This window comes from Cyprinus carpio, chromosome A13 (assembly GCF_018340385.1).
Source record: "Cyprinus carpio isolate SPL01 chromosome A13, ASM1834038v1, whole genome shotgun sequence".
Lineage (NCBI taxonomy): Eukaryota > Metazoa > Chordata > Actinopteri > Cypriniformes > Cyprinidae > Cyprinus > Cyprinus carpio.
In genome coordinates, this window is record NC_056584.1 from 21,766,229 (window position 1) to 21,789,271 (window position 23,043).

Below are 23,043 nucleotides of genomic sequence, written 5' to 3' on the forward strand. Positions count from 1 at the left end.
AACGTAAAAGAACCAGTCGCTCATTTTTAAAAGCATTTTAAGTGTCATTTGAGCTAAAAAAGCACAAAAAAATATGTAAGACAATCTAGTGTTTCTTCTGTGCATTCTTTCCATTAGATTATATACGGGTCTTAAATTAGTACTCCACAAGCCATAGAAGTTATTTTTAGTGAATGAGTACTCTGCGTCCAATGCCAAGGAGAAATGATGATGATGCCTCTATGTTCAAAGCAACTAAATACATTAGCCAGAATCCAGCTGGCTGCATTTTGAATTATAGAGTGCAAATGCAAAATGGACAGACACAGGTCAGAGACACAAAAGATTGTGTCTATGTAAACCACAAATAGATTACAAACAAGAGACAAAGCTCACACCAGAAATGCTCTTTGAAATATTGGCATTGTTACATGCTGCAGTTCTGTTGTTCATGCTGAGATTTTTGACGTCAAAATCCAAACTATCCTAACCTCTTTCCAAGTAATCGGCTTCCCTTAAGAATAAACAGTCTTTCATCATCAAATAGGTTTTTTGGTTGAGCGAAGATGTTGTTCAGATTGGGAAGCAGGGAGTGAGCATTCTCTGTATGATATATTACATTATTTGCAAGACTTTAAATAACATTTTATCCTGAATATAATGATGATCAGTAGATATGCATCACAGTTAACTTGAAGTAAAAGTCCCTTTGGTGCCATGGTGAATGAAACATCTAAAGTTCAGCATCCAGGTATGGTGAAAGCATTTTAAAGCTCTTTACATGTCTGCAATTTGTTTTAAAAAGGACTAAATGGGCTCCTAGCTAGATTGAAACGCTCAAAATGATTTTTTTTCCAGCTCACAGTGAGCAGATGGTGTATATAAGTCATTCAAGATGTAATTATAAGATGCAGATCCTGATCAGTAGATCCTAGAGTCAAATTTTCTCACATTCAACATCAGAGATGATTGGATATGGGAAATTGTTGAACTTCGGAAGAACAAAGATTAATTATTCACACTCATGCTTACAAACGACGCTCATTTGCCCTCGTTTGAGTAAACAAGATAAAAGAGGTTGATTTCTTACTGCTTACTGTCTCACTGTGCTAGCACAGCTGGTGGTTTTTGCTTATCATCAGAGGAGGGTTTACACAGAGTGGAACGTTACTCCTTTGCTGCCCACACAGATAGGGCTTCGGAGTGAGTCAACGCCTTTGCGGGAATAACACATTACTCAGTCACACAATCAGACATTTCAGTACAGGCAGCACAAGGCACAAGCTTTTTCCCATTCTAATTCTAATGAGAGTTCTGGGATGGAAGGAAGTGAATTCCCAAGGTTAAAACAAATGAATTTCCTGTTATGGTAAACTGATGAAAAGATGACTTTGACTGAAGCTCCATTCCAAAACCTGTTGAGATGATTGACTGGCGTTCCTCTGACTGCACCTTGAGGGTGTATGGGTTATAAAAGCATGCATTTAGGACAAGCATAAAGGGTTAATTAAGCTTTTATTGGCTCTATAAAACATTTTAAAAGACCAATGTTTTCTCTTTTTTATTGTAATGTTTCTTGAAATGATTCAAATTGTTTAGTACTTAATTAAATATGCATTACTAATAAGCAAATAAGCATTGTTATTTAAATGAAAAAGAAAAATTATATACATATATAAGTCCCATACACTGTCATAAATTCGTCATATTTATTTAAACAGCAATGCTTCTTCAGGTATAGATTTGTTGTAAGATAGATAATTCCTGTTTAAATAAACATAAGGATGTTTCTGGAAGACTTGGCAGCATGGAGGAAAGTATTCTCTCCATTTTTATTATTTTAGAGACTCAATAATTCTAAATTCATCTTTGAAACGATGAAAACAGAGGTTTAGTTTAAAAGCACTTTTATGAACGTAAAACTGTGCAAAGAAAATGTATTCAATAATAAGTTAATAGTAAAGTACAGTACATTATTCAAATCAATATTTGAATATTTTTTTTCTTTGCATAGTGTAAAAATCACTATTTTGTATTAATGCTTTTCAGTTTTCTTTCCATCCATCCATCAACTCAGATGAATAACTTACTAAATGCATTGCGGTGCATTACAATATATATGATACAGTCTTTAGCCAAAATGAGATAAGAAGGCAGAATAGTTTTGCTGCCTACATTTTGGAACAGCTTTTGTGTTTGGGAGCATGCCTATAATGCCTTTTGGAACAGAGCTTTGGTGGGTTGCTTGCCATTAAACATGCCATTTACATTGTTTGTTTATTTATTTATTTTTGTATTAGACATGCATCTACTTTGGCTTGTTGTGGTACAGTGTATGGTTATTGACCTAATTTTTCTAAGAACGTATAACACAAGTCTTAATGACAGCAGTGCGGTAGGTCCGGTCCACCATTAATGGACCATAATTACATCTGGACCTCCACTCTGTCCACATCTAAGGCATCAGTACAGCATTTTAAAAGGCCAGTGCGTCTGTGTTACCATGACAGTAAAATGTCATTCTGCAGTGTATCACTGTCTTGCCAGTTCTTTTTGCAGCCATTTGCCATGCTCCAAAGCAGCAATTTAGAGTAATTCCTGCTTCATCGTGCTGGTGAAGAAGATGCATATGTATTTCAGAGGGTGCAGGTTTTCGCCTCCAGATGGAGGTCGCACATATGACGTGATGGTCATGCGAGGAAGAAGCACTCAGCCTACGGCTTCTCTAAATGTTGAGCTGATCTGAAGGCCTGTCAGTGTTGATCATACACACTCCCATCTTCCTCTCTAATTCCACACTACATCATTTTACATTTAGCATGAGGGAGGGTTCAGTATTTCTCCCAAATGACTGCAAATATGTATTTCTATTTGTGAATTGAAAATGAAACAATGTTGACCCATCCACAACCATCATTATAAGCAAAATCTGTATTTATAGAATGATTAATTTTTTTAGTGGTACAAAGGGTTGACGTCCTCATTGCATCAAAAATGTAAAGCATTTCTATGATCCTCCCACAAAATGATTAAGGCGCTGACAACAGTTTAGTCCCCTGTCAGTAATTTAAAATGTGCTTTTCTTTTTTCTGGTGTCTGGATCTTCATAAGGTTAGACTAATGGCAGCTATGAAAGTAGAAGCCAGACACAGACATGCTTATGCCTCGTTATATTGGATTGCAGGTTGTTAGTGAATCAAACACAGGTTTTTGGAAAGATATACCGAGGACATGCAACAAATAGCAAAGAATAGTAGACATTGATACAGACCTGCTCTTAATAAAGTAGCTTTTCCAGCTGAAACATGGCATAAATATAGACCTTTTGTCAATATGTTTTTTGTGCAATAGACCATTTTTGAGACCCATGAGAAATTACTATGTGTATTCTGCTAGTGTGTGTTGAGATGATGCTTCTGTGCTGTAGTTCTTTTAAGAGAATAAGCCAGACAGACGCAGAGTCTGTGCTTATTCCATTAGCAGCACCTAAAGTGTCTTATGGGGCTTTAGGATTATTAAATGGTGCTCCGAGACTTCCTCTTATCTCTAGCTGCAAGAAAAAATGCCATTTAATCCAGTGGTGCGTTGTGAAGGATCCGAATGCCAGTATGTAGTAGCTTTCAGTGCAAATGAAACAGCAGAGACAATGAACCAGACTTTATTCACTTTGAGGCACTGAATGTTTACTTTCAATTTAAAGTTGGTCAAAGTGTTAAAGGAGACTTTTCAGGTTTGTCAGCCTTCAGTTATCTCGGTGGAGTTTGGATCATTTGAATGGGCGAGATTAAATGATGCTTTGGCAGCCACAGTGTCTGTCTGTCTGTCTGTCTGTCTGTCTGTCTGTCTGTGTCTATCTGTCATTTTATCATTCTATCATTCTGTCTTTTCCAACACCAACCACTTATTAGTATCACATGTCTTGACAAACTTTGCTTTTCTGGTCAAAAAATTAGTTATATGAATTTATTTGAATTTCAATCAGTTGTAATTGTTTCCTAATATTCAAACTGCTATTCTGCAATTCAGTTCTAATCCAGCAATTAAACTGGAATTCTAAATTCAGTCTTGTATGATGCACAACCCTTTTGAGGTTAGCCAAAAGTTGTTGCAGAGACTAATTAATTAGTCAAAAAAATTAAAATTGTCATATTTTGATAGAAGATTACAAAGACATTTCTGAATATTGTGCACTGATAAACCATGCACAGTAAGACCAGGAAAGTGCATTACAATGGATAGTTTTATTTCATATTGACTTTAAAGGACAGGAAAAAAGCATCATGTTGTAGCTGCTCTCTTAAAAAATGATGGTCAGCTTTCCAAAACATTTTTCAGTATCTTTCTGCACCAGACGTAAAAACATCATAAAATGATTCTAATCTTCACCTTCAAGACGAGTCTATAATTTATGTGCAACCTCCTTTTGATCAGTTGGGGACTTGTTTACTTTTTTAAGTACTAAGATATGAGGATAGCCCACAGCACCTTTCCAAACACAAATATATATAAGGATTTTGATTGAAGAGAACCGATCCGAATAATGTTTGAACATGATGAAAAGCATTCATAATTTAAAAAGTACTTACCTCACTGAGTTTTTTTTTTTTTCTTTTTTTTTCTGTGTAATTTTCATTTTGTAAACGATGACACTAGTAATAGTCCATCCAGTCAGCACTGAAAGAAACTGTAGAAGAAAATGCTGTATGCGGTTATTTGTGGTATCTTTTCTAGATATTCTCATATTAAGCAGAGATTGGTGCAACTGTAGTTTATGAATTGTTTAGATGCTACTTGTAGTGTCTGTGTTTTTATTTTAATTCACTTGTTGAATAATGGAAAGCAATATTTTTGTATTTTGTTGAAGTGGCAGCATTTGTCATAAATATTAATGTAGGACAGAAACAACTCTGCTCAAACAGCTGAAGAGTGCTGTTTGTTTCATGGTAAATGTGGGGAGTATGTAACATTAATTGGTGAGGAGAGAAGCGTTTCCAGCAATTATCTTGACAGAGTTGAATAAATAGTTTGTAAAACGAGATATTGTACTAAATTTTAAGAGTGTAATGAAGGAAGGATCAATGAAATATCCAGACTAGGAAAAAGGACCATTTGAAGCATATTGTTTTCTGTTGCATAATGAGTCTGGCTTAATTAGCCTGCATATCAGCATCATGCCAGTTTGATTCTTAACCGTGCCTTGTAGCATCAACACTTCCTTTACATTGTGCTGATTTGTGAAAGCACTTAACTATTACAAACATCCACTGCTACCAGAGATTTGGTATCAGTATATAGCAGCTTAGATTTGAGCCTCTTCCTTCAAGAATATGGTTTCAGAAGAATATAGAATATATTGGAATATAGCGAGTATGGACTACGTTGGGCAAGCTGTTGAATAATTCCATAAAATTATTCTGTAGGAGGAAACTATTCCTATATAGTTAAACAGGCTTCGTTTAGATGGTTGTGAGAAAATCAGTGATAAAATAATAAAATGACTGAGGTTTACTGAAAACAAAATGGTTTATGAAACAGAATATCTGATATCTAAAAGTTATGATTCATGTTTTGAAAACATCTTAATTACTTAATAAATTTTGCCTCTGAGGAAAATTATCTATGTCAGTAGTGAATTAATGACTTTGGTAATTATGTTAATGTTTTAATTATTTTATTAATTTGCTTCCTCCTACTATCAGAGGTTTATTTCAATTGGTAGAATCTCATTGGCAGAGTGCAGTGACCTTGTATTCCCATCAATATTTGGTTTTAAATTACTTAGATTATGCTATATTATTTTTATTATTATTCTTGGAATCATTTAATCATATCTTCAAAGAGAATATTAAAGCTCCCTCGAAGAATCATCTGAAATGAAAGGATTCTGTGTTCATAAGAAACCACGACGGATGACTCACGGATCAAATCATTGCGCTTAAAGTCAAGGATTTGAATGCTTCTGACACATCAACCACTTTGATGATCTGTAGAGATAGATTTCAATAAAAAGAAAAAAAAATGCTCTAATTTGTTTTATCTATAACTTTGCCTTGGGGTGAAATGAGTCAGTCTTTTTCATGTTTGAACAGCTTAATGATAAATAATTAATGACAGCTTAATGGGCAAACTGACCTACTGCACTGGCAAACTTATGACAACTGGCATCTGTAGATATTATCTGGGGTGGTATACCCCCCCCCCAGCCATTTAGTTTAGTAGCTTTGTGAGGAACACAGTATTCTATAGATATTTTCTGACAGCTCGGTCCCTGCACAATATGTGATATGATAGAATGACGTAAATGCATTCCTGTAAACTGAAAACCAAGAGAGCAGAGCTATTTAAAGTATCACCCTTGGTGAAGTGTAAGATGACAAATGTATAAAGGGAAATGAAATCTTTTGGCACCTCACAATTCGATTTGGATTCAGGGAATAAGGATCTGATTCCAAAATGATTGACAGTGCATTCTCAAGCTTTTAGCAACATGGAGTTGTATTTTATTTTATTTTATTTTATTGTGTATTTCATTGGTACTGTACTTGTACTCGCATGTTACAATAAAGTTAAATTTGAAAAGAATCACCCCCTTTAAAATAATCACACTTTTTTTTAATTTGCAGCCTGAAATGAAGACAGACACAGTTTTTTTTTTTTTATCCAGCTGTATTTCCTTAGTGCAACTTATAACATCCAAGTGAAAGATACAACAACATGTCAGAGAAAAAAAAAAAACTTAATCACTGAGTTGGGAAAAGGATCACCCCCCTCCTAAAAATGACTTGTAAACACAATAAGGTGTAGCTAATCACCTCAATGGTACACAAAGCCATTTGACTTTCAACTGTGATCAGCTGTGGTCATTTTGATTAGCTCAGCATGAAAAGAGCTTTCCTGAAGCATTTCAGGCCTTAGTAGTGCAACTGAAGCTAACAATCAACTAATAGTGGCAAGGCACTGTCAGAAGATCTCAGAGATAAAGTTGTGGACAGGCACAAGTCAGGAGATGGATACCAAAAAAATTTCAAAGGCTTTATTAATGCCTAGAAGCACAGTGAAGTCTATTATTAAGAAGTGGAAGGCATTTTGGTACAACACAGCCCCTCCCTGGATCAGGACGTCGCTCCAAACTTGATGAAACTGCAGGATGAAACTGATCAGAGAGACTACCAAGAGACCTACAGCAACTCTGAAGCAGTTGCAGGAGTTTATGACAAAGAGTGGGCATTGTGTGAACGTGACAACAATATCACAAATTCTCCACAAATGTGGCTTGTAAGGGAGGGTTGCAACAAAAAAAGCCACTTCTCAGGAAAGGCCACATGCAGTCACGACTGAGCTTTGCTAAAATGCACCTAAAATTGAATTATTTGGCCTCAACACCAAACAATATGTCTGGTGGAAATCCAATACAGCTCACCATACATTAGCATTCCTACAGTAAAGCATGGAGGTGGTGATATTTTGTTATGGGGGTGTTTCTCTGCAGCAGGGACTGGAGCACTTGTCAGGATAGAAGGAAACATGGACGGGGCAACATACCATCAAATTCTTGGGGAAAATCTCCTGCCCTCTGCCAGAAAGTTGCCAATGGGAAGAAGGTTTACCTTCCAACATGACAATGACCCAAAGCACACAGCAAAACTGAGCACACAGTGATTGAAGGAGCAAAAGGTGAATGTCCTTGCATGGCCTACTCAGAGCCCAGACTTAAACCCCACTGAAAATCTGTGGAATGACTTGAAGACTGCAGTTCATGAATATTCACCATCAAATTTAACTGAACTTGAGCAGTTGTGCAAAGAGTGGGCAAATATTGCAAAGTCTAGATGTGTAAAGTTAGTAGAGACATCTCCCAACAGACTAAAGGCTGTAATTAAAGCAAAAGGTGGTTCAACAAAACACTTGACACCAGGGGATGATCCTTTTTCCAACTCTGATTCTATTTTTTTTCCTTAAATGTTGGTGTCATATCTTTCAGTTGGATTTTATAAGTTGCACTGAGTAAATATTTATTTATTTATTGCCAAACGAACAACAACATAGTTGTCTGGAATTTCTTGATGAGCTCAGACACAGCTAAGACACTAAGGCAATAACAAACACATTCATACATACATACATACATAAATCATTCCAACCATTATAAACAATGTGCCAGAAGAGTTTAAAACATGGACCATCCTACAATAGGTACTATTCAAAAAGCGTGTGTGTGTGTTCCATTTTGCATTTGTGTGTTGCTTTCAATTCATTACATTAATGTATTTGTTAATTTTATTTTATTCAAGTGTACAGACATTGAATTCAAATAATGGGCACAGAGTTCTCTAGTGTTCAAACATGCAGTTTCATAAATTAAAACCCAGCTCTATACATAAATGAATCTCATCTGTTTACAGTGATTTAATATTTCTCATAATTTGAAGCACATTATGTAGGCTTATTGATTTTTTCAACCTCAAACTGTGTGTCCAGAAACTTATTGAAGTGAGCTAGCATTACACCAGAGAGTCATGAAATGTATGAAAATGCCCATGTATGAAAATAAACTTGCAAACCTTATAGTTAATGTCTTGACGCTCACATATGTGACCCTGGACCACAAAACCAATCTTAAGTCGCTGGGGTATATTTGTAGCAATAGCCAAAAAAAAACATTGTATGGGTCAAAATTCATTAGGATATTAAGTAAATAAATTATCATGCCAAAAAAGATCATTTCCATGAAGATATTTTTTTGATTAAAAAAAGTAAATAAATTAAAACTTAATTTTTGATTAATAATAAGCATTGCTAAGAACTTAATTTGGACAACTTTAAATGTGATTTTCTCAAGATTTTGATTTTGTTGCACCCTCAGATTCCTGATTTTCAAATAGTTTTATCTCGGCCGAATATTATCCTATCCTAACAAACCATACATCAATAGAAAGCTTATTTAATCAGCTTTCATGTAATGTATAATTCTCAATTTAGAAAAATTGAACTTTATGACTGGTTTTGTGGTCCAGGGTCACATATATGAATCCCATCTGCACACAACAGCACTGGCCCTTTGACATTGTCGCGCGCCTCCCTTTACGTCAGCTATGTTGTACTTTACTGTTCTCCTGAACTTCCTCTGTTGCCATGGATACAGACACAGTGGGCTCAATATCTCCCAGCAATTTGCCTTTGTAAAGGGCAGTGTGTACTCAGGATTTTAGCTGAGGCTGTGTGCCACCCCCTCCACTTCCTCTGCTGCCCAGCTCTTCAGGCAAACCCACACGCATACAGATATAGTACATTTGGTACTTAAAGATATAAGTCAAATTCCCACTCAGGTTAGGTGCTTTTGGTTTCAGTGACCTTCAAATGTGATCTGAATGCATCTTGTTTGTCTCTGTCTGATGTTATCTACATTAGTGGTCAAAAGATTTTTTTAATGTTTGCAAAAGAAGTTTCTTATGCCCACCAAGGCTGCATTTTTAATATCAAAAATACAGTAAAAATTGTGATATTTTGGACATTACTATTTAAAATACCTGTTTTCTGTTTAATATATTTTAAAATGTAATTTATTCCTGTGATGGCAAAGCTGAATTTTCATCAGCCATTACTCTAGGCTTTGGTGACACATGGTCCTTCAGAATATATATACACACATAAAAAAAGTACATTGTTTCTGCTCTGTTTATAGTTTTCTACTGTCCATTTGTGTTGGCTACCGCTTGCCCATTAACCAGCAGTAATAAACACAGCCTAAATAGTCATGCAAGCTACTTAAGAGTGTCAATCAGTACTATATTTATAGTTGTTAATTTATGCTCTGTGTGGCATAAGTGTTTCTACATCAGTCATTAGCAGTGGCCCATATGGTCGTGAGGTCCTGCGGTGACATGCATGTGCCATGAGCCTCATCACCTCCCATCTCATTTGCTGAGCAGCAAGCATTAGGTAGGAAATAGAATGAAATGCATCCAATGCCTAGAAATGAAAAAGGAAAACAGTTTTGATTGGTATTGCTACATGTATTTAGCTCTTCTTTGGCACTAGTGTCTCTGAAAATGTGGTGATGAGATCCAGTTGTATGTGTCTTAAAGTATCTACCTCCAATTTAAAGTATAACCAGACAGAGATAAGTTTTCGTGTAAGTGTGAAATTTTTGAAAAGTTGTGGCTTTGTATTTAGCACACACTTATTGAGGCTCCATTTATTTGAGCAAAAATACAGTAAAAACAGTAATACTATGAAATATTATAATAATTTAAAATAGGTGCTTTCTATTTTAATGTATTTTAAAATATGATTTATTCCTGTGAGGACAAAGCTGATTTTTTCAGCAGCCATTAATCCAGTCTTCAGTGTAACATGATCCTTCAGAAATCATAATAATGATTATATGCTGATTTGGCATTCAAGAAACATTTCTTATTTTTATCAGTGTTTTTATTTTTGCAACAAATGTCTTTATTGTTTGTCTCTTTTGATTAATTGAATGCATCTTTGCTAAATAAAAGTATTTTTTTGTTGTTGTTGTTGTTGATGTTGTTTTTAAGTTTTAAGTTTTACTGACCTCAATTTTTAGAACAGTAACAGATCAATAAAAAAATTACCCAAAAAAAGCCCCAAAAGTTGTAGAGTAATTGTAGATCTGGGGCCTTTTCTCTGAGTGAGTCTGAATGAATCAGTCTGAATTAACAATATAATGGCTTTAATGGGAAAAGACTAATTAAAAAAGTAAGCAAACAACACTTTGTTACGTCAAAATAAGACTTCAAATTGCCTGAAAACATGATCTGTGGAAGTTTTTAGTGAGTAATCAGCTTGGTGAAATATCAGTGTCTGTGATCAATATTTATCTAGCTTTGATGACTGATGATCTGAAAATTTCAAAAATAGTTAAAAGTTAACTATTACATAGAATAGCTGAACATGAATTCACAAATAAAATATATTGTTTAAATTGTTACTGCCTTGAGTTATTATTTTGGAATAAATGTAAAATGCTTAGAAACACTAACTTTATGAGATTTATATATATATATATATATATATATATATATATATATATATATATATATATATATATATATATATATATATATATATATATATATATATATATATGTATGTGTATATATATATATATATATATATATATATGTGTGTATATGTATATATATATATATATATATATATATATATTTCTGATAATGCAAGTAATGTTTATTTCACATAGAAAATGTGATTTAAAAAAAAACTGTAAGGACTTTGCCTCCTCATTTGATAGAGAAGACACTGTGGTGTTGGCAATTTACTTTTTTCTTTTATAGTGTTACGTAAACAGAGGCAACAGTGAAAGTTAAAACTGTCCAAGTAGGCCATAATGCCCTTCTAATTATAGAGGTCAAGTAACAGTGCATGTAAAAGGGAACATTGGTCCAGGAGGTCATCTGGTTTAGACGTTCACTGGCTGTGAACTTCAAACTGAATCTCTCAGACGTTGTATGTATGAGCTCATGAAAGCTGCTTTACTGAGGAATTGTGGTTTTATGGCAGCGTGAGTGAGCTCATCAGCATCAGGTGTCCCATTGCATGCTGCCAGCTGATCCGTTTTCACAGTATTCGTCAGGTGGACTGGGAGCAGGTGGAAGCAGGGACTTCATTATGTCCTGTCCAGCTAGTCTCTGGCTCATGTCAGCTATGCTTCCAACTCTTTTCTGTGCCATGAGCATCCAGGTTCTTCCTCTGTCAGATTCACTTTGTCGGCAGCTAGCCGGTGGGTGGATTTGTCTCCAAGTTCACCACCCTTAATGTGTTTTAACAAAGTAAGATTTCTAAAATTTCTAAAGTGAGTAGATATATTTCTAATTATGATCTTCTCTAAAATATGGAAATGTGAATGTAAGTGGCTTGAAGCATTAATTTGTCAAATTTGGTGGGAACCCCGCTTTTAGGAGAGAGGTGTTTTTGTCACATGCTGATCATCCCAGTCTTAAACGATTTGAATGGAACACATTGACTGCCAAATTCAGTGAGGAAGATACTCATTTGGTGAGAAAGATGGTAATATTTTGTGGTTTTGGTGATGAAGACATTTCTCTGACTGCTCACTGTTGTTGACAAAGTGTTGAGAATGTCTGGAGCACATATGTTCTAATTGCAGCGAGATTTCCTAGATTTGGATTTAGAAGCATGAGATGTTGGTCGGGGTGGGTTGTATGACACATATAACAGTATAGATAGATAGATAGATAGATAGATAGATAAAATCCTGATATGCTGCTCAAGAAACATTTCTTATTATCAGTGTTGAAAACAGTTATGCTGCTTAATATTTGGGAAAACCATTATACTTTTTTTTTCAGGAATCTTTGATTAATAGAAAGTTCAAATCAACAGCACTTATTTGAAATATATATATTTCACTTGAAAAGTCTTTACTGTCACTTTTAAATCAATTTAATGCATTCTTGCTAAATAAAAGCCCCCCCCCCCCAAACTAAATTAAGATAAATTTTTAATCCAAACCATATCCACAAGACCACATTTCTACAACACAGTACATACCATCAAACTGGCCAGCCCTTAATGATGGTCTAGACAAGTCTGGAGTGAAACATGTTATCTGTCTGCAACTTTGTTGTTTTTTAGTAAAGCTTTTCATGGCACCTTGTATGAAAATCAAAGGGAGTAGATGAAATGAGGGATCCATTTGTACCTCAGTGTTTTCAATCATGGTGGTTTCAGTGAGTTTCAGATTTCTTTCTTGTGATTTTAATTAATTTAATTGAGTGAATTTAAGTACTTTTTATCCAAACTTAGCCTCAGTCAATGTGATATTCCACTGACAGTCCAAAAACCCTCATTTAGACTTGTTAGATTGTTTCAGTGTTTTTTATCAGTTCCTTTTCTTTCTCTCTCTCTCTCTCTGTTAAATGGATAGGGCATATGCACGATGACAACTGCATTTCTGCACTTCTTTTTTCTGGCGTCCTTCTGCTGGGTTTTGACAGAAGCTTGGCAGTCCTATATGGCTGTGACGGGGAAAGTTCGGACCAGGCTCATCCGGAAACGCTTCCTCTGCCTGGGATGGGGTGAGTGCTTGGATCTCCATAACACTTACAGTATCTTTACATCTCTCCCTCTTTTTCTTACTCTCAGTCTCTATTTCTTCACTAATGTACATTTTTACTGCTCGATCATCATCATGCAGACGTTATTTACTTCTCAAATGTGGACGATGTGAGTGGGTAATTTTTAAATATCATCTTGTATGTTTCATACATCCCCAGGGTTTCTTATACAGGACCACTTTACGCACACATCAAATTGATTACAGAAGAGCTAACACTCATCCCTCCAGTTACCTAGCAACAGACAAGGCTCTCTCTTTCCATCATTGCAGTGTTTTGCTTTGTGCAGAGCAAAAAGACAAGACAGAAGAAGATAGACAAAGACAGATATGTGAACCGTTTATTAGTTTGGCTATTCTGATAAACACTGATGGTGGATTAATTAAATTATTGGTATCCGTGAAATGTTTCTTGTATGCATCGGTTTTACAGTGGTTTTAACAAGAATCAAATTTTAGATCTATATGGTTATGTGCCAATCATAAGTGGTTTGAGTTCAGTATCTCAGAACTCAATGGTGGTGGAATTCATAAATTATTTCTTTTATCAAATGAACTTGTTGCTCCTGCTTTTGTATCAGTCCATAACTCCATTGCCATAACAACGGTTGCTAAGCAGTGAATAGACCAGACAAAAAGAATAAATTAAGGATGCCAGCAGCCACCTTCCAGATCCTTATACCTCTGTTAATGTCTACCTCTAGCATGACACGACACAAAAATTATATATAATAAAATGATATGTAATTCAAAGAATTCTTATATATAAATATTACGTTTAAATATATTGTAAAATATTATTATAATTATAAATATATAAAATGTGAAAACTATATATAATTTAATTTGAAAAAAAAAATAAAAATTTATATATATATATATATATATATATATATATATATATATATATTGATAAATATATAATATATAATATATATATTATATATATGATTAAATGTGTTTCAAATAAATGCTGTTCTTTAGAATTTGAAAAAAAAAAAAAAAAAACACAGATTTTACCATTAAATTAAGCAGCACAACTGAGACTTTTAAAAAATTAAAACTTTACCCCAGATGTTTTTTACTTTGAATGTTCTATTGTAAACAACCATACAGTAATATTTTTTGTTAATTTAGTTGTCTGATAAAAACTTTTCAAGTAAATAGTATTTAATCTCCTTTGAGTATTTTTTTCTTTTTGTTAGATAAATAGTGTCTCAGTGTAGAAGTACTAATCTGAAACATCTGTTGAGGATCAAAAACCAACAGCTGGTCTCCTTAATTGCATGGCCCCTATTCAGGTCATAGGAACACAAGAGGCACATCGTTCTCAATATCTGGAAGACTATGCTCAGCTCAGATAAACTATAAATCCACAGGTATAATTTGTATCTGTGATGGAACAACCATATCATCATGGACAGTTTCCAGTTCAAATTCATTAATCCTTCTCAGATACTCTGTCTTTTTTCGCCATCCAGAGACAAATGTTAACTTTGTGGTACAAACAGTGGTGCTGTGTGCACTGCAGTGTGCTTTCCAATTGGTTGAGGATGAAACTGCTTGGTGGCTAGGGGTGGAGTTTCGTTTAGACTCAACAAGGGGAGGGGGGCACCACAAGAGCCCTCACTGGTTCTTCAGACAAGCTGATTGCATCAATAAATTTTGCCTCCAGTGAGAGAGGAACGGTGTTAATATTCAGATCACGGGACAGTGGCAGGAGCAGAAAGAGCCCTTTCATAATGGCAGTTCTGCTTAAGACCAGCAAAGACGAGAGACGGAGAAATAGAGAGTAAGGATTAGAAAGATAGCAGATAAGATATTATACTTCAGCCCAAGACCTGTTTGATCGTTTCAGCTTCTCTGTTCACAATCTGTTGTGCTAATTGCATTTCACATGCTGGGTTTAGTGTAAAACTCCAGGGATTCTTATTAGATTGTTTACCTGCGCTCATTTCACAAACAATATGCAATTTTATTAAATACAATACAATTTATATTTTATACAATTGTATTATAGAAAAATTATATGCATTTTGAATGTCAGCTGTTTATCACTTTTCAAAGGAATAAAACAGCCAAAAATATCCTTTATATCATTTAGCATCATAGCAGCTTGTTTTGCATGGACAAGCACCACTTGTATTAGTTTCTTTTCATTCTTTACCTCCTACTGGAGCTACTGTACATGTGCTGTGAATGTCTCCACTCCTGAAGGATTACCCAGTATGTGGCCTTTAATCATTTCTATGTCTCTTTTGAGGATTACCTGCTTTAGTGGTCGCTATCTCAATGGGATTCACAAAAGCAAAAGGATACGGGACACCTCAGTAGTAAGATGACCTTTTTTTTCTTCTTTGTTATTTATGTTTACCCAGAAAACTTAAAAGACCCCGCACATAGCCCATGAAAATCTTTCCAATTAAAAGAGTAGTATGAAGTAATGACTCAGAGCCATGCGATTGCAACAGTCCCACCTAGTTCTCCTGAGGATACCCGGATATAAACAGTGTTTTAAAACAGTAGTATGAAGTTATGACTCAGAGCCATGAGATTGCAGCAGTCCCACCTAGTTCTCCCAAGGATACCTGGATATAAACAGTGTTTTAAGATCTCTTTAGAGTTCTTCTTCCATACTAAAAGTCTCTCATGTGGAACCATGACATATGGCTCCAGATCCCCAGACACTCAAGGACAATACAACTGTGTACTCCCATGCCCCATTAAGCTGATGTCGGATGTTAAATTTTTATGCAAGATTTGCTGATATATGTTGTTGTGTATGTGTGTGTGTTTGCAGCTGTTGGCTATCTCTGGAAGGTGGTCTTCTCTATGCATTTGTGGGACCTGCTGCTGCAGTGGTGCTGGTAATTTTACACTTTGTTTATTTACAGTCATTTACCAGTCTTAACTACACACACCAGTGCCTTTATAATGGTTTATGTCATTTACTGAACTAGTCTGCCGTGCCAACATTGAAATAGAAAATTGCCTCACTCCATCGTAGTACGGTTTGAAGATTGTGACCCTAGTCATTTATATGCATCATTAAGCAGTTTATTTCTAGGCTGAATCAAAATGTAATGGTGGCAAAAATTCACACTACCATGCTTCTACACAATACAAAACAGTAGATTTATATCTATATTGTCGCATTTTTAAAGTCTAGCTTGAAGGTAGTCGTAAAATTCTCAAGTGCATTGGAAAGCACTTTAATTTTTTTATGTTTAAAGAAAGCTTTTACATTTAGTCATTACTAAAGACAGTGCTTGAGCTGTATTGGTCATTTTCTGCAGTTTGATGAGGTCAGGCACTAACAGTGCTACTGTGTGTGTGGTTACAGGTTAACATGGTGATTGGTATTCTAGTGTTTAATAAACTGGTTTCGAGAGATGGGATCCTGGATAAGAAACTAAAACACAGAGCAGGGTAAGCGCCAATCAGATACATCACACAAACACATATACTGTATATGAAAAATGTCAGAATCATACATTCTGTTCCAAATCTGTATCTTGGGTTCACAAGATGCTCCTGAGTCCTGACAATTTACAAAAAAAATGTAAATATGTTCTACTAGTTATGTTATTTACTGCCTCTGGTATGATTTGTTGTCAAAAAGGAAACCTGTTTCTTAGAAATTTTGGAAATTAGTTGGCTGATATTTTCATTCTAAAATGTCTTTTAGCAAATAATATTGTAGTGTGTCTTGTTGACAATTTGGACAGCTTGCAATAACTTGTTGTTGCTTTCTGTCATCCTGTCAGTTAGCAAGATAGCTAAGTCAAAGAGATAAAGAAGCACACTTACACTACGGTTCAAACATTTGGGATCAGTAAGATTTTTTTTTTTTTGAAAATAAATACTTTTATTCAGCAAGGATGCATTAAATATAACAAAAGTGACAGTAAATACATTTAAAATTTTAAAGATTTTTGTATGAAATAAATGCTGTTCTTTTTTACTTTCTATTCAGCAAAGAATCCTGAAAAAAAAAAAAAAAAAAAAATGTTTCTGCAAAAACTTTCGGCTGTTATCTGTTATCTGCTGCAATAAGAAATTTCTAATTTCCCATTCCAATAATAAATTCCATTTTAAAATATATTAAAATATTTTTTCTCGTATATTACAGTGAATAATATTTCACATTATTGCTGTTTTACTTTTTGATCACATAAATTCAGCCTTGGTGAGCATAAGAGACTTCTTTCAAAAACTTTTAAAAACCTTACTGATCCCACACATTTGAACTGTGATGTATTTTATTTACACACAAATTCAAGATGTTTTGCTAATGAAAACCTGTTCACCATAACCTAATAAAACTACTCCATTGCCCAATATTTGTGTGCTACATATGTTGTATGCTTATTAGAGTATTTTGTTGTTTTTTTAGCAACATGCTAACACCAAACTGTATTGGAATCAGCTGTGAGCTTCAAGCTAAACTGCTTTAAAAGATAGTTGCCTATGTTGACAGATGACTGGAGACCTCATTACATTTGGGAATAGAGCTAAAGTGTCAGAGTATGACAAAACTGCAGAAATTGGGAGCCTCATCCCAAATTTACATTAGTTGAGCCAATAAAGTTATTTCCATTCCAGTCCAGTTGCTCAAACTAACAGATTACAATTCTGGAGCTACTTAAGGTGCAGAAATGACACACTTCATCTTTGATGTAGTCGACAAGGGGCTGTATCTCCTAGGGAATCATCCACCACCTCTGCTTTGGTACAATCAGACCACCATGTAAATACATTCCCTTTGTGTTGTCTGGTTATTTGGCTGTTCTGCAGGCAGATGAGCGAGCCCCATACAGGATTAACTTTAAAATGTGCCAAATGTGGCATCGTCTCAACTACTGCTTTATCAGCAACAACGGCCAGCAACGCCATGTAAGTGCCCACCGATGCCTCAGCAGATCGATTATGCTGATGAAGCTGCATGCAAGAGTGTGCGTGTGACTTTATGCGTGTGTGTCCTTCCCCTTGCCTCGGGGAAGGAGATTTGTGGAGGTGTTAAATGAACAGCTGGCTTTTGTTCTTCGTCTGTGATATGTTGACACACTCTATTAGAACAATGTATTGGTTGTTGTGTGCTCCTGGACTAATTTATGTGCTGATGGCAATTAAGGACAATTTGGGCATGTGCATGCTTTCATTTGGAATGAAACTGGCAAAGAAAGTACACCTATCTCCTCTTCATCATATCTGTTATTTAAAGCTCAACAGTAGTCTTCTGTAAAGTAAAAAACCCATCATTTTCTCCATAGAGAAAGCAATAATTTACAATACTATATAAATCTTTCTAGACAGACCTACCTTGAGATCAGAAGTTAAGCAATGTCAGAAGCCACAAGTCTGTTTGATTTTGTTTGACAAACTAGTATGTAAAATATTCAAATAATATATATATTTTTTTATTATGATCATTATTGCAATAAAATGTAAAATATATATATATATATATATATATATATATATATATATATACACTTGTAGTCAGTGACTAGCATATTTGATTATTTTTTTTTTTTATTGCAATAAAATGTAGTAGTAATTACAATAATAACAACATTAACAATAATAATAATAATAATAATTCATGTTGTATTTTATATCTGTAGTCATTGACTGGTATATTGAAGTTTTTTATTTTATTATTGCAATAAAATGTAGCAGTAATAATAATAATAAATAAGCATGTTGTATTTTATACCATGGTCTGTCTGAATACTCGATTCTGATTGGCTGGCAGGTATGCATTAAAACGGTTTAATGCACTGGTAGTTCCAAGTCAGTTTAATCACCATTCTGTATTAATGCACTGCTTTCATTTATGCACACTAATATACACATCACTCTCACAGAGAGAGAGAGAGAGAGAGAGAGAGATTGCGCTACGCACACAGAAACATTCAGGAGTACAGAAACCTGTTGTCAACACTGCCCAACGACTTTTATTAATAAAATAGCTTAGATACTGGATTGCTGCATTATATTCCTCAGCAACAAGGAGGTAAAATTGCTGTTTAAGTAACTAAACCCACAACTTCATTATTTGTAGAGAGAGATGCACAGATGCAGGTAATCTCTCTCTCTCTTTCTCGATCGCTCAATAATTAATTCAAATAAATGTTATAATTAAATAATTCAAATTAATGTGATCTTACCACACTATTTCATCTTGGTTTCTGATTTGAAGCAAGCAGAATGGTAGCGCTAACATGCCGTAACTGACGAAATAACCATAATTTTTACTCTTACAGTCAAATATTGACATCATTAACACCTATCATTAACTTGTCAATGGTGGCAAATGACCATGGTTTGAGCAAGATAATGCACGGCTAGCATATCCCTTACTTATCCTTGTTGTCAATGACTAGTCAAGAATCATTTATAATGCTTCATTTTATGAGTAATTCATTCTCTCATAAACTAATTGAATTGTCTTTTGTCTTTTTCAGATTTTCATTTACTCTTTTGTTATTCAAATCAAAGATTGTTATGTTATAATTCATCTCAGAGCTGGATGGTTTGTTCAAGGCTTAGAGCTTCTCATTAAACTTGGTTTTGTTGTCGTTTAATGCCTTTGGAGAAAATGAATGGGTAAAAATACTTTTGGAACCAAGGCCAAAAATCCATCTTTTTTGTTGTTCAGTCCACTCTCTCTCTCTCTCTGTCTCAGGGCCTCCCTGTGGAGTTCCTGCGTCGTCCTCCCTCTATTAGCTCTCACCTGGATGTCTGCGGTGCTGGCCATGACGGACAAACGCTCAATTCTATTCCAGATCCTCTTCGCGGTCTTTGACTCCCTGCAAGGCTTTGTCATAGTCATGGTCCACTGTATCCTCAGAAGAGAGGTAGGGCTGGATCCATTATAATCCCTTACTTCTCTTCTCTTTTCCTTCAGGATTTCAGCAAACTGTCTTTAATTTCTTAAAAGGCCCAGTTTATTTTACTCCTTGTCCAGTCTTACTTTAAGGGATAAATATGAATACTCTGTTGTCATTTACTCACCATAATATTGTTCCAAACCTGGATGACTTTCTTGCTTCTGTGAAACACAAAAGAAGATATTTTTGACTATACATTTAAAGAAAACCACATTCAGAAGAGCCAAACTCACCCTTAAAATCTGCCTGATCTCTGATAATCCCTCTTCCTCTAAAATAACTTTCCTGTTGGACTGACATAACCAAGCCCTCTTATTTTTTTTTTTTTAATCTCATTTAAAATGTCATTTAGAGATCACATCCACTGGTACCCATATGTAACAGCCACTTTCCAGGACCAATTAAAACCAAATCCCTACATGTGTTTACATCGTTTAACATCTGGTTTCACAGAAGTGGGTTGCTACTTTAAATAGTAGGATGTCCTTCTTTTTCCCCCTACAGGAAACAATCTGGTAATTTCAGTGAACATAAAAGAAAGATATAAGGAATTTGTTGCTATATTTCATTTGGCAGGCTTATGAATTTTTATACACTTTTTTGATAAGAAGTTGAATTAATAGTTTATTCAACAAATACACATTAATGGATCAAAAGTGACAGTAGAGACATTTATAAGATTACAAAATATTTCTGTTTCAAATAAATGCTGTTCATATAAGAATCCTCAAACGAATGTGTGCACGGTTTTCTCAAAAATATTAAGCAGCTAAACTGTTTTCAACATTTACAGTAATAAGAATTGCTTCTTAAGCAACAAATCAGAATATTAGATTTCTGAAGGATCATGTGACACTGACGACTAGAGTAATGTCTGCTGAATATTCAGCTTTGCCATCACAAAAATACCATGCATTTAAAAATATATTAAAATACAAAACAGTCATTTTAAATTCTAAAAATATTTCACAAATAATTCCAGTCTCGCTGAGATTTCTTTCCGACCCCAAACTTTCAAATCCTGAAGCAATGTGCTCTACTGAAATGTTTTGTTCACTAGCATATACGTTTGCTTTGCTGAGTGACTAAAATGATGGTTCATAGGTTCAAGATGCCTTCAGATGTCGCCTGAGAAACTGTCAAGGCCCCATCAATGCAGATGCAACTGGTACATTTCCCAACGGGCATGCACAGATCATGGTAAGACACCCGCCTCCTGAAACTTCAGTATTCTTACACTGTACATTCACAAGCTGGAATATGCTCGTCTTATAAATTAGATGTGAAATCATTTGCATCTCTGCTATCAGAATTGTGTGCTGTGACCTCTCAAAGTCCTCTTGATGGACTTCAATGCAGTGCTTTTTCCTAGTATGAGTCTGTTATACAGTGTTAATGCTTATACAGTTATGACAGGATATGTAGAATTGTCTTTGCTTAATAGCAGCAAATCTTTTATCCATGTCCTTTGGCTTTCGCCTGTCTCAGTTGGGACCCATTTGTCATATTTCACACCGGTCTTTCTCATCCTTCACTGGCTTGAGGGAGTGATTGCTGTTAAAATGGTTCTGGAGATGTGTGACCCATGCAGAACCACAGGCACATAATGATCACAGTTCTCATTTATGTTTTGATTTAAAGTTTCCTAACTAGAAGCATTTCACTATAATGAGGCCTCCGTTTGTGCAGATTGTCTTTGATTCGCTGCTGTTGATGGCTCCTCTATTGCCGCCTCTATTGTGATACCTGATTAATCCGATTCTATGCATAAGTGCTTTCAACAGATGACTATTTTCTCTGTGGGATGTGGTTAGACTGCAGACGCAAGCTAGCAAAATCATACAATTTGAGAAGAATCCCATGACGGCATAGATATGTTAGACTGTATTATATAATTGATGTTTTATTCTGATTTTACATGCTTTTGTGTGTGTGTCTGCAACTGTCGACGTTAATATAAAGCTTCAGCTTTTGTTGTAGTTTTGTCTAAATCAAACTCCTCTTGCATGTCTAAATTTCACTTTGTCTGCTGTTCTTTTCTCTTTTTTTTCCCCACAGACGGATTTTGAGAAAGACGTGGACATAGCATGTCGATCAGGTAAGAAACAGATGGTGCACTATTAATGTGTTTTCTAATTACTTCTCCTCTCCTGGGCCAAACCAGCCCAAGAGAATAAACATTCGGGTTGCACATTAGAATTGTGGAGTCCCAGTGGCACCCGGCTAAACATCCAACAGGACAGTATTCATTTTTAAAGTGTAGGATTTTGTTACATTTGTATAGATACTGATACATACAATATCAGTGTTGAATCATCCTCTTTTTACGTTCACAGAATATTAAATTCATGAATTATTACTTTCAATGTATTAATAATATATCAACCTAATTAAAATATTTGTAATGCTGTTAAATTTATTAAGCACTCTTAACTGGCAATTTTAGTTCTGACCAGTCTTTAAATATTCAAGAAGTAAAATGTCTGTCTCTGAAGTACAAAAAAAGGTTTATGTTTTAGAAACTGTCCATATATTGATATTGTACATATCAAAACTGTTTTATTCCACATAATGTTATTCTCTTTTATCTTTAGTTCCACTTTATCTAGCTGCTGTATGAAATAAACCACGGAATCCATGAGTTTACTCTTTAATTGTCTCCCCTAAGTAAAGGGTTGGTGACGAACAATGAAGCTTTTTCGTCCCTTGAAATTGGTTCAAAACAAGATTTTGGTTTCAAGATCTAGACAGAATTGTTTTATTGTTATAATGAAAGATTGTTGTTAAAAGTGTAGTTCTTCTGACATCCAGCCAACAGAGTTCAAAACAGCATGAAGTCTTCATTACAGCCATTTTTCAGTTTGTATGTAGCATTGTTATGCCCCTAGACAGCATGGTGACTCTTCTCACATTTCTTGAAAGCACTAACTGGATTTCTTTGTCTGTCTGAAGGTGAAAATGTTGCATGATGCAACACAGTCTATTAGCAGTCTATGTGTGGGATTTAGACCAATGAGATTTCACTGTGGGTGGGTCTACACAGTGTGA

At 35.0% G+C, this 23,043-nt stretch overlaps 1 protein-coding gene across 5 annotated transcripts in view; it reads left to right on the forward strand.

The window, feature by feature from the left end:
- The window catches only part of LOC109074308 (adhesion G protein-coupled receptor B3-like), a 156,034-nt gene that overhangs the window by 125,876 nt on the left and 7,115 nt on the right, over positions 1 to 23,043 (forward strand). For 4 of the 5 annotated variants that reach the window (XM_042769364.1, XM_042769365.1, XM_042769362.1 and 1 more), the window contains 8 exons: positions 12,911 to 13,061; positions 15,363 to 15,432; positions 15,900 to 15,966; positions 16,443 to 16,528; positions 17,897 to 17,995; positions 19,791 to 19,962; positions 21,100 to 21,195; positions 22,054 to 22,093. In XM_042769364.1, the coding sequence (XP_042625298.1) occupies positions 12,911 to 13,061; positions 15,363 to 15,432; positions 15,900 to 15,966; positions 16,443 to 16,528; positions 17,897 to 17,995; positions 19,791 to 19,962; positions 21,100 to 21,195; positions 22,054 to 22,093 (781 nt within the window). The remainder of the gene's footprint in view (positions 1 to 12,910; positions 13,062 to 15,362; positions 15,433 to 15,899; positions 15,967 to 16,442; positions 16,529 to 17,896; positions 17,996 to 19,790; positions 19,963 to 21,099; positions 21,196 to 22,053; positions 22,094 to 23,043) is intronic. The other variant, XM_042769363.1, reaches the window with a different exon arrangement.